The 12,443-nt window shown below is 38.9% G+C and overlaps 1 protein-coding gene across 1 annotated transcript in view; it reads right to left on the reverse strand.

The window, feature by feature from the left end:
- Positions 1 to 3,772: 3,772 nt before the first annotated feature.
- The window catches only part of LOC114065734 (threonylcarbamoyladenosine tRNA methylthiotransferase-like), a 23,543-nt gene continuing 14,872 nt past the window's right edge, over positions 3,773 to 12,443 (reverse strand). The window contains exon 5 of the mRNA XM_027899857.1: positions 3,773 to 4,127. Within this exon, the coding sequence (XP_027755658.1) occupies positions 4,081 to 4,127 (47 nt within the window). The 3' untranslated portion in view covers positions 3,773 to 4,080. The remainder of the gene's footprint in view (positions 4,128 to 12,443) is intronic.

Genomic DNA, 12,443 nt, shown 5'->3' on the forward strand with positions numbered 1-12,443 from the left:
ATACTGAACACGTGCATTCATTTCAGGTCAGCAGACATTCCAACTCTACTTCAGCAGGTGGTAGGAATAGCACTCTAATTAAAATCTATATTAAAAAGTTCACAATAGGCTATCTATTCTGAATAGCTCCCATACAGAAACATCACTGCAACCTAAGGACTTAAGACCACCTTTACTCAAGTCTGAAGAAAACTGAATGGCCCCTCACATAACCCACTAATTATGTCCCTTTCTGAACAACTTCGACTTTTTTATGCTACCAACGGATTTTCCAAGGCAGGCCAACTAAAGGTTTCAGGACCCATTTTGGATACTAAGAAAGGTACCAAAATACTTATTCTAAATAATCTCACATTTAGATACTAAAGCAATGAAAAAAAAAAAAATTAAGCTAAGTTCACTCCCTATTAGATATTTGTCTCTGGTCACTTCAGAAAATGAGTGCCTTTTCATAAGTGATACATCTGAGAACAGCACACACAAAGTCAAGGCAGTCTCAGCCCAGATTACCTGATAAGACACTGATTTAGTCACAGTTTTAGGTTAAATATCTACTTACATGTGGGTTGTTTTTTCTCCTAACTTAATATTTTTACACTACGCTTTTTTAGGGGTGGGGGTTTTTCGTGTGTAGTCAGCGTGTGCTGTACTGAAGCCCAGAAATAACCTGACGTTGGACAATGCACAAAGTGCTTCAGTTCTTCAGTTATACTGTTTCTCACAAACAAAAAGGGCACTGACTGTAACGCCACACAACACACACAGTCCACCTACTAACTTCACTCCTTGCACCTCACTTCTGCTGCTGAATGAGACGATGATGTGACCACCAGGATGAACACAAGCACTTGGAACTTTGTGGCAACAACAGCAAATGAACCAGATAAGGGGATGAAATCAAGAACTCTGTAATGGAGCACTTAAACTACACTTTTCAACAGTGACTGCTTTGCTCCTCAAGTGTAACAAACAATTTCATTAAACATCTTCCAAGAAAACAGTGATATTGGTCTTTTAATTTAGAAGGCACACAAGTCCTTTTAATTTGTATTTGAGAGAGACCACGGATAAAGTGAAGAACTACTTTATTACTGGTATCAAGAACAGAATCTTCTTTTTTTTTTTTGTAATTATCACTTCAATAGAGGCACTTAACTTTCCAAGCGAACACCGAGCTGATGATACCTCCAAAAGTATTCTCTCTCCATGTTTCAGAAACCACTTGTTTCTCTGCACTCATACTGATGACCCACGAAGGGAAATTTAAAGTATGGCCTAATCCCTTCTCTCTTGAAAACCACCCATAGCAGACACCCTTATACCCCTTTCACCTCTTTAGTGCACAAATATGAAGAATGTTGTATCCCACACAATTTACTATATTTAACGAGATTCCCATGTATATGTGTTTAAAGTTGGAATTCCAAGTGCCAGCCAAACAATACTGGATGGCACCTTGATAACAGGTGCTGCTTTAGAACTATAAATCCAAATATTATAAACAGTGACACATGAGTTTAAGAATCTTTTACAACAGCTGTTCGTCTTTAGATGCCTGTGAAGTTTTCAGCACTCAGAGAAATGGGTCTTTCCAAATGTAAACAGAAGTAAAGGAGCAATTTGCCTCCTTGAGAAGAGTATCTTGCTTTCCTCATGTGTGGCACTAAACATCACACTTCATTTTAACTAAACCAGCCCAGATACCTAAGATGTTAGTTTGTCTACTGCAAAGCTAAAAACATATCTATTTGACATGCACCTTCCTAGTAAGCAGAATCTTATAATTCATTTATATTTTAAGTAATTTTGGTTCCTATTGAGAAACATCCGCAGCCAACCAGAAAGAAAATTTGCATATCATAGTTATTAACTCCTGTTGCATTGAACCTTTGTTACAACACAGCACATCTATCTTTGACCGTTCATTTGCAAAACGAAAACATCATTTCATTATAACCCCTAACATACAGGTACCCACTAAGAATATTTAAAAGTCATCATATTAGGAAAAAAACTTTAACAGACACTCTTTTCACAGGACACAAAAATAAAGCATTTGTGAATTTTGACATCATGGATAGAATTCAGCAAAACCAGACAAACACAATCCCAACTCCATCACACGGCATCACAGGATATGAGATCAGTGCCATTCCAACAAGTAGTTCCTCCACCTTTTGTTTTGTTTCTTTTAGCTTACAGGTTACTATTCAATGTATAAACATTATTATAGAACTGGCCTGAATCTGTTCCTTTACAGACAAAGACAGTATTTTAAGAGCAGGTGGCAAGACAGTCCAATAAGTAGCTACTGTCTAATGTCAGACACCCAGACAGCTCTGCAGCTGTTTATGGGATGTGTCAAAGAACTGTATACCTGCTTCTCTGCTTTAAGGGTGATCTATGGATCCAAAGATAAAACTATCGTACAAGACACGTCAGAAAGGCATAGCATTTACACTTGCCAAAACAAAACTGGAACAAGGACCGCTTTTAGCAACTAATTCGTGGTTAACTAAGTACGCTGCAGAAGCTCTGAACTTAAAACAAAACCCTGAGCCCTCCCAAATAATAAAATACCAACTAACAAGAAATTAAAAAGTTGAAAGCTGAACTGAACTTGTTAGCCTGACCACATGGCTTTCCATGGTAACTTATTAACACACTTCACATGCTTACCTATACACACAAAAACCCTGCAGAACTGTAAGGTTGACTAAACATTGAAAGGATTTATGCAATTTGAGGGAAGATAAGATTAAAAAACATACTCAGTCCTACTGCATTAATAACTAGGTATTCATGCCAATGACTGTGCATCTCTTCTATGTGTCTTGACTTAGTTAGGAGCAGAACTCCCTGTATCATTAAAGGAAAAAAAGCCAACACTACTGAATTCCTTACCTCCAGGGGGTGCTTCAGGAAAGCAAGTATATTATTTATCACTTAGCTAATTAGACTTCAGTAAGAAACCTAAACTATATCTCTGAAGATGTATACTTTTTGAACACCTATTTTGATAGAAATATCAGCATTCCCTGGGTAGTCCTTTGTTTATCGTCACTCTGATGCAGAAGCTAAAATTTATCTTTAAACAAGGACAGAAAGTCCCATTTTAACAGTTTTTTGCTTGGGGGCTTTTTGCCAAGGAAGTCTCTTCATTGTTTATTCCAGAATGACACTTTCAAAGACACTATTCTACTTTCAAGGGGTAACTACAAAAACATTCATGAAACAATGCTACAGAAAGTACTCTGTAGAGGTTAAAAAACGTATGTTTTAGCATGTAGAATGATATACGAACAGTTCCATTTGAAAGACATCTTAAATTCACCTCATTCATCAGACTTTAAACCTTTCATTTTAGGAATCCGTTTATTAAGGAGATGGTTTGCAACATAGATGGCACATGTGTTTTCAATACTGAAATGTGTCTAAAGTAATTGGGTACAACTTGGTATCAAATACCACACAGTTTGTTTCATAAGTCACACACTCCTTGATGTTAGCAAGACATTAACTAGTTCCACACTCTCTGCACATCAAAGTGTATTCTTGATTTAGTTCCTGGTACAGGTTAAGGGGAATGGAATTGCTTTTACAAAAAGCTGGACTGTATTAATGAAAAGGAAAAAAATACAGCTAGGAAAGCTTAAAACATGTTTTTACAGGGGTGAGCTGCTGATTAGCAGGCACTTCTCTCAGTGTCTTGGGTCTCACAAAAACAACAGATCCAACCCTAGTTCAGAGGAGTTTTCAACCTTTTTTTATATATATACAGCAAAGCTTAGAAAGATGTCTCCTTTTTGCATTAATTTTCCCTCTTTGAGTGTCCATTAACAGTAAGTTTGAAAAATGCAGACCCCTTAAATTACTTTCTTGAACCACAATTTGGGCACAGGTCTCTAGGAAAAAAGTAAGCAATGGTCCTTCAACAGGTTGTTCTCCCAAAGGAATAAGAACCTATAAATCAGTTAATACAAAAACATTATTTTCATCAATAAACCATATTCCTGAGAACCAAATTAACTGAGATACAGGAGAAAAGATCGCAACTTGGATCAACTACATGTTACTAATTCATCCTAAAAGCTGCCTTACTGCTTCAAACCAAAGGCTGGGAAAACCTGCAAAATAAGAAAAAGAGTTATGTCAAACTCATTCCTAAACATTTTAGGCTGAAACCGACCTACTTTAGAAGCACTGCATCATGATCAGGGATCAGCAGCTGCGGGTGTATTTACCACAGTTACACCTCTTTTCTAAAGTGAGGAAACTTTTACCCAAGACAAGAAATCTTCACCTTTCCATTGTTTACAGATACAAACATCTCACTTTTGCCATCCAGCGCCACCTAACAAACTAATCCAGAGCACCGTGAGTTACACATGGCTAGAAACCATTTTCTGTTCCCTTCTGGTATACAGTATTTCTGAGACCACTTCTTCAATACAAATGAGGTTTCCCTCATAAAAATTCAGTGGAAAAAAAATGGGTTTAATAAGGTTTTTGCAGCTAAAGAAAAGCAAAAGTAACTGCTCAATATTTCCTTAGAATCTTCCTATATGAGAAGCCCCTGTGCCAATATACGCTAACATTTTTAATTTGTTCGGTTTTTAAAAAAAAAAAACAAAAAAACACAAGTGTTATGCCAAATACTACATTTTCTCTTCAGTGTCTGCTATGTAGCACACCTGGAACTTCAAGAACAAATTCATCACGTGATTTCAATTAGTGCCAGGAAGGTGAGTCAAACTAGAAATGTTGTATACACACTGTGCAAATAATCACTGACACACCAGTACAGGTGTGATCAAAGACAGCAGCCAGCAAGATCTCAGGAAGTAAATGAAGACCATACCCTAATAATTAAATAAATCCATGTAATTGTTACTGTAAGAGACAATTACAGCATTCAGCAACTCTATCTCTTCCCCCTTCCCAAAACACAAGTAAAACACACTTAAGGATGCAAAAAAAAAAAAAAAAATAATCATACATGCACACAGAAAACATGCAGTTCGGTAACATAAATGCCATTTTTGCACTTCACAGACCCTTTGGAGTTTGGTTGGGGTTTTTTTTTAATGATACACAGCACAAGCTGCAGCTGAAGCAAACTTTCTCCTTTTGCTGGAAGAATCCACATCTTTAAGAGATGCAAACTTTCCCTGGTGTACGTACCTGAGAACCATGAAAATCTGCCTTGCCAACATTTCTAAAATGTTTTTAACCCCTACAGTAAAGGAAAACGGACTGCCTAGCACTTTGCACCTCCCGCACAGTGAAAACCTCTCGCTAATGCTGATCATTATGAGAAAACCTTACGCCCTCCTGATTGGACACAGAAAACCCTGGCTGCATCACGTTGCAAGCGTCTTAGTACCACACCCATCAGCTTTATTTGGATATGATCTTTTCCACGAACTAACAACTACCGTGCTCTACAATTATACAGCACGCTCTGAAACCGAAAGTCCAATTTTAAGGTAGAAAAAAAAAGTTACAACTTTTTTATTTTTTTTAAATTAAGTTTTCCTAGCTAAGATTCTGAAAATAAAGAGTTCATATAAGTAGCATGAACATACAGGGGTGATGATCAATTAAGAAAAAGCATACAAATCCCTCTAATCTCAAAAGACTTTTATACTAATCGCTGCTTCATTTCATTTGTGACCATATTCGAACTGACAGTGGATCTCGTTTTTTCTGAATAATCTCCTAGGATATTTACACAAGCCTAATGTATGCAACGCTTCTGCATTATTAATAATTCTGTGGGAAATGAAAGAAAATTTTACCTCACTTGCTTGGGCTGCCTCTGAACTTTTAAGTCCTTTCAAACAACGCAGAGCAAGGCCCTGAGCCAAGAGATCATTTGTAGTGGGATCAATTAAGTGACTAAATTGAAAATAAAATTCAATGAATTGCCATTTTTAACCTAAATGTTAATTTAAACGGTTCTCAGGGATAAGTTTCAGGAAGAATCCTGGTGAAAGCGCGGTCATCCAGCGCCATCTATCAGTGACTCACAGTAGGGCAGGTACCACGACACCGAGTTTTTGGCACGTTAAATTGTTTAAATGAGTGAGGACTTCACAAACTAGCTCAAAGAAACCAGTGAAGTGACCCGTACGATTGACATAAGCAAACCTAATGCTGAAACTTTACAGATCGTTTACAGAAACTTTATGCCGACTGCTACGATTCTCTTCCCACTGACCTAAACTCTGGCCTCATGAAAGAGGAGGAGGTGTTTAAAACATCTTTTCTTTGATAGCTTATTACTTTTGCAAAAAAAGCTTTCTAAAAATTATCTGGAAGAGCCATGTCAGCATTAAAAGGACTCTGACTATACTGTCGTCCTGTGTAGCTCTTACTGTAAGTCTGATATCAAAATTAAATTTTGACCTAATGTTTCTCCAAAGTGTTATCTTCATTAATTTTAAGTGGCCAAGATTCCTCTGCTTGTCATGACTAAAACTATTGAAACATCTCAAGTTACATACACCAATAAATTCAGGTTTTCTAACATACTGGGTGGAGGAAGGATAATTTAAGGCCCCAATGATCGGCATCAAGATGGATTCTTTACCGGATCGAGTGGCACAAAATACCTGCAGAAATCAATCATGGCACAAAACACCAAAACAAAGCATTCCAAGTCTAAAGCTCCAGTTTCACAAGCACATACTTTATCTCAGCATAAGGAAGCCCTAGTGCTAAATGAAAAACAAGCCATCTCTTGCACACTCAGTCCTGCTAATGCTCTGCCCTCTTTGTTTCTCAGTGTCTCAATGCATACGCATAGACACAAAAAATTGCAGTAAATCAAACCAAGGAATTAGTATGAGTTTAGACTAAAACGGCCAAAAAATAAAACAAAAGGTTCCAGAGTATTTTTGAAACTGCAACGGGGAAAAAATAAAAGCAAATAACAGAACTGTGCTGACAATCTTTGGCTTAGCAATTCAGAGTTTCTGTTACCAAAAACAATTAGAATACTTCTTTATGAATAACAGCAGTGTCTCCAAACGAGCTGTGAAAGCAAATCCTTAAAAAAAAAAAAAAACAAAAAAAAAAAACACACCCCCAACTTGTAAGGTTCTATAAATTAGTAGCATTCAGTTCAGACACATGAAAAAGGGAAGCAGAGAAGCAAGCTCTTCTGACCAGGATAGCATACAAGCCAGCACCGACTTTAACTTTCCCATCTTCAACATTTTAAGTCAAAAACTATCTCCCATAAGTATTTTTCTACACAAGTGAATGTCAGTATTTCCCTTTTTTTCTTTTTTTTTTAATGAAGCCAGTTATGATAGAGTTATTTTCTAATAGACTTTGATCCAGATTTCAGCTGTCCTGGGACCTAAATGTGCAAGTTTCATAAACAATAGCTTGAATAAGGCAACAAAAAAAAAAAATCTACCTATTACCCATTTATCAAAATTGTACACACTAGATAAACAGACTAGGGCACTTGAAGATTGATGCAAATAAACTGGATAATGTCCAGAGGAGTGGAACAAGAAAGGTCAGAGCCCTAGAGAACATGACCTATGAGAGAAGCTTTTAGGAATTACGTCTATTTAGCCTAAACACAAGATGCCTATAGGGAGAAGGCATAACAGCATTCAAATATGTGAAAGGTTGCTACGCAGAAGAAAAGAATCAGATGTTCCCCATACCCACTAAAGAAAACACAGGCTTGAACTGTGCTGAAGGATGTAGGTCACACACTTTTCAACCAGAGAGGTAGTTAATCATCCAAAAGGGGCTATGAATTCTCCATCACTGGAGGTTTACAACAACCAGCTAAAACAAATGCCAGTGAACGGCCCAGCCCTGGGAAGGAGTTCGCCACACAGGTGCCTTTTGGCCTGTGACCTACGACAGGCTGCAGCAGCCTAAGAGGGGGCTCCGCCAGCCACGAACACCAGCTCAGAGCCTACTCCCTGCAGGTGGTCAGGGAAAACAATCTGACTTAAAATTCCTCTCCCCGTCCTCCCCTGCATCAGTTTACACCGCAGAACTGAACTCCTGCACCTGGTTGCTGCTGTGCCCGCAGCAGGTGGGCAGCATCACAATGAGGTGCCGATAAACTACGGGAACTTCTCCCCAGCTCACTGGAGAGCAGAGGCAAAGTTCACAGCCCCCTCCATTTACATGCAGTTCTGCCTCAGTAAAGCGAGGAACCACCGACAGCACTGAAAAGCTACACCTGTAAATGAACTTGCAGTCCCCTACAGAAGGTACTGTTTTTCCTGCTCTACCAAGTTTGTACTTGGAAAGTCATGGATAGCCTTTTTACAAAAAGACACAAGTGTCATGGAGAAACAGTTTGTGGAGAAACTTTTCCTTCCTCTCACAGGTTAACTCGAGTTTGGGGTTCTACTAAAAACAAGACAAGCAAACAAAAAGACCCTTTAACAATGAGATTTTTCTCCTTTAACAAAAAATTCGAGCAGTGTTTTTCCTATTCCACAGTAATGTTACAAAGAATATTTGGAACCATCAGCAATATATAAAGGTGACTGTCTCACAGTTAAACATTTTTTTTTTCTTAATTTTCTGGTTAGTAGCCTTCTAAAGCATATTCAGTTGATATTGTCCTTCCATCACTATTGATTATAAGACTAAAAGCTCTGTTTAAATAAATATTGGATGCTCAAATTTACCACCATCTGATGGTCTACATCTTTACATTCACAAAAGAAAATTTCCAATGGTAAATAAATTTTTCAAAGCATGATAAAGACAAGCAGAAAAGTGGCAACCCATGAACAAACAACAGAATTTCAAAAGTCAACTATCACTTAGGGAATCAATTACTAACAAGCACACTTTTACCCTTAAAGCCCAGCCAACAAAAGCTAAGGGTCCAAAATGCCTAATAAAATCAGCAGCCAAGTGTTCTGTCTTTTATTAAATTGCAAGCCAAAAAAATCACTTCTCTATACACCAGTGTCTTGTACCAATCAACAGCAATTCAGTTTTGGCACGATTAACTCAAATCCTATTTATAGTTATCCAAGACAAAGTTTCTGCTTAGCTTCTTTCTGTAAGCAAATTCCAAAGCCAGGGATTTGAGACACAAGACAAATGCTAATGTCTTCTGCTGGGCCCGTTCCTCAGCCCCAACACTTACTCTGCTAACTCCAAATGGTGGCACACAAAAGCTACAGGATTCATGGGAGTGAATTCAAAATTCACGGATGTGCATTTCTGCAAGCACATCATCCCCTGGCTGAGCACGAGTGTTGTAAAGGCTGCACCAGCTAAGTCAGCTCAAGGTCCCCACTGGTGCTAGGCTGTTGGGCCACAACAGCTATCATCCCACTTTCCCCAAGTGGTTGAAAAGAGCACAAAAAACCACAGAAACTCGCTAGGATGAGGCTGAAGTTTCCTATGAACTGCAAAAAATAGGTTATGAAAATACAAAACATTCTAACAGAGTTTTGTGATGCAGTAAAGCCATTTCTCTGCACTTCTGAGATGCAGAGCAGCTCATCACTTCTCTCAGGGTGAAAGGGATCTCTGTCTATACTATTTACACGACCAAAAATTACTCAGTTTCTGTGAAACATTAAGAGCTTGTGCATAACTTGTTTAATTTCAAAACAAGCTTTCAAGCACAGCAATGCCAGAGAAGAGCAGAAGGATTGAACACACAGTGGGGATGCCATAATCTCCACCAGGAGGATACAAGTACCATAGCAGCCTGCTCCAGTTTTTCCTCAAACTACAGCAACAATGCCATTCCACTAACACAGAGCTCTGTCCCTGCAAACTCGGGTGCTCCCCAGTGCACACAGCTCTACTGCTCCCAACACCTACGTGGGACAGACTGCCCTTTGACAACTTGCTTATCTCCACTATTTCGAACATTATTCACAAAGAAAGATTTTACAAAACTAAATTTTAAAAAAATATTTAGCTCAGAAGTTCCTGAAGATAAGCTCAAGGAAATTATATACACTCAACCAGAGCAAATTTTTTAAAAAGCATTTGCACAAACCTTAAGTTAACCACACGAAATTCACAAACTAATCATGTAAGCTAGATACCACATTCAACTTCAGATGTTAATTCTCAAAAAACACATTAAATCAGATCCTTTTACTTATGCAATTGTTATGCAATTCAAAAACTAGTATTTGTTCAGTCGTCCTCACTGTTTTTACTGTTTAGATTTTATACACACTACGACAGTGTACTAACATTATTAAAATTAAACAAATTTTTTAATAATTCCTTAATGAAAAGAATACATTGATCATTACAAGCAAAACCCTCAAATAACGTTTCAGAGAGAAAGCCTTATGTAAAAGTAAAGCGACGTCCCCAGATCAACAAAAAATAAAGCAGAAAGGTGCTTCCAAAATGGAATAATTCTTTAAAAAGGGTGAATTTAGCAATTACACTTTATGAATCTCCAATCCTCAACACAGGATTGTTGAGGAAGGGGAATTGATGAGTCTAACACAAAACATAACTTTAACTATAGAGTGGTGACTGTGATAAAATAGAGATACGAAACACAGAGCTTCTTAATACTCAACAGCAAACTCAGCAACTAAATTGACCTAAGATCGGAGCGACAGCAGATAATTTAAAGCCAGCTCAGTTGAACGCACAAGACTGCGCTTCGGATTTGACTGCTGCTCCAGCATCCCTAAATTCATTCAGTCGTTCATCCAGCCCCGCGGGAACGGGGAAGGTTCAGCGCCGATGGGAGGAGGGAGCGCGGCACTCCTGATCCACTGCTGCCCCCTCTCGGCCCACCCGCTTTAAACCCTCCTCAGCTGGAAAACTATTCCCTCTAAACTATTTCATGCATTGCCGACCGTGTGTGTGTGTGTGTCTGTGTGATCACTGTAAGACACTTTGACAGGAAGAAATCAGAAGGGTAACGTCTGAACTTGCTCATGCCGACCAGGTCTGGGGAGACACGGTGGTGTATCATTAAAAAAAAAAAAAAAAAAAAAAAAAAAAAAAAAAAAAAAAAAAAAAAAAAAAACACGCTTCATTACTTGTTCACTCAGCAACAGGACCTGTTTTAACACCTGGGAGCCACAGAAGCACCAGGCTTACATGAACATAACCCAAAATGGCCATGAAGAAGGAAATAAGAATTTACACTCGGGTCTAGCAGGCAGGGGGAAAAAAAAAATTAAAGAGAGAGAAAGAAAAGGACTTAATTTGCTTCCATCAATGAGGAAAAGCACCGAAACCCATTTGTGTCTCTTATCTGTTTAGTGAATCTCTGCTGTCTCCAGCCAGCCTCCATAATCATATGGCAGTCCTGTCTCCTAGCAAGCCCTCAGGCCTAACAGAGATTGAACAATCCAGGGTTAATGCTCTGTATTTGGAGACACAGCACAGTTCAAGTTCAGTTGTGCCACACTGACAATTCTTACAAGCAACAAGCTGGAAAGCAACTAACTCAGACTGGCCTTTCCTCTGTGGAGTAACATACAGCAAGCAGCAACTCACACACAGGGAGGCACCCACACTGTGAACGGGCAAAAAGCATTCCCAAAATATATTAAAAGCATCTTAATGCAAAGCCATGACCATAGCAAGCTCAGAGAACTCCATCCTCATCCAGAGTTTCTCAAAATCAAGGAACTGGCTAAGCTAAGCTACATCCTTACCAGCAAATGAAACTGTAGCCAAATTATATTAAGAGCCTGCTCCACTATCCTCCAGTCACGCAGGGTGACAACTAAGTCTTTCAGATGCCCCTTCAAATGTTCCTGATCAAAATATAATCTTGCTCCTACCTCTGGGGGTACATGGTCAAAGAAATGTCTTCAGGTTATAAAAAAATTGGTTCTGATCTAATTATCCCATGAACAGGAGAAAAATTTCCCAGTTTGAGTACTAGGAGTTGTATCTGGTACCAGAGACGACACCGTCAAAGCCAGGTAACCCACTGAAGAGAAAGTTGCCCAACAGGAATAAGAAGCTGATGCTGAGGAAGGTGAGGTAGGAAAAACTCGCCACAAAGAGGTTGTATATCTTGCACTGTGCTACAAGTCAGAAGCGGTAAGTAAGAGAAGTCTAGCCACACACGGGTTAGGAAGTTTTACAGGGAACCCTGCAGCAGCAATACAAAGCTGCCAAAACCCACGAATATACATTAGTTTACTGAGACATGCACTGCTGCAGATGAGTCACAGCATGGTATTGCATGAACTCTACTCTGCAAGAAAGCACCACAACAATTTCTAGACTCATCATCCCACTCACTGGCTTATAGGACACTTGGGCTTCACTGGGAATACCCCTATTCCTCCAAAGAGCTGTGAAATCTTGATCGTCTACAGTTGTGTAACTCCATCTGCTACACCCCAGCTGTTTTCTTCCCCCCATGTCCCATTTAACCCTCTCTCCTCATCTTCTTAAGCCACTTCACCACTAAAGTTTCAGATGAAAAC

Source organism: Empidonax traillii, unplaced genomic scaffold, assembly GCF_003031625.1.
Source record: "Empidonax traillii isolate 1590-97213 ecotype Southwest subspecies unplaced genomic scaffold, ASM303162v1 scaffold692:size495628, whole genome shotgun sequence".
In the NCBI taxonomy this organism is placed as follows: Eukaryota; Metazoa; Chordata; class Aves; order Passeriformes; family Tyrannidae; genus Empidonax; species Empidonax traillii.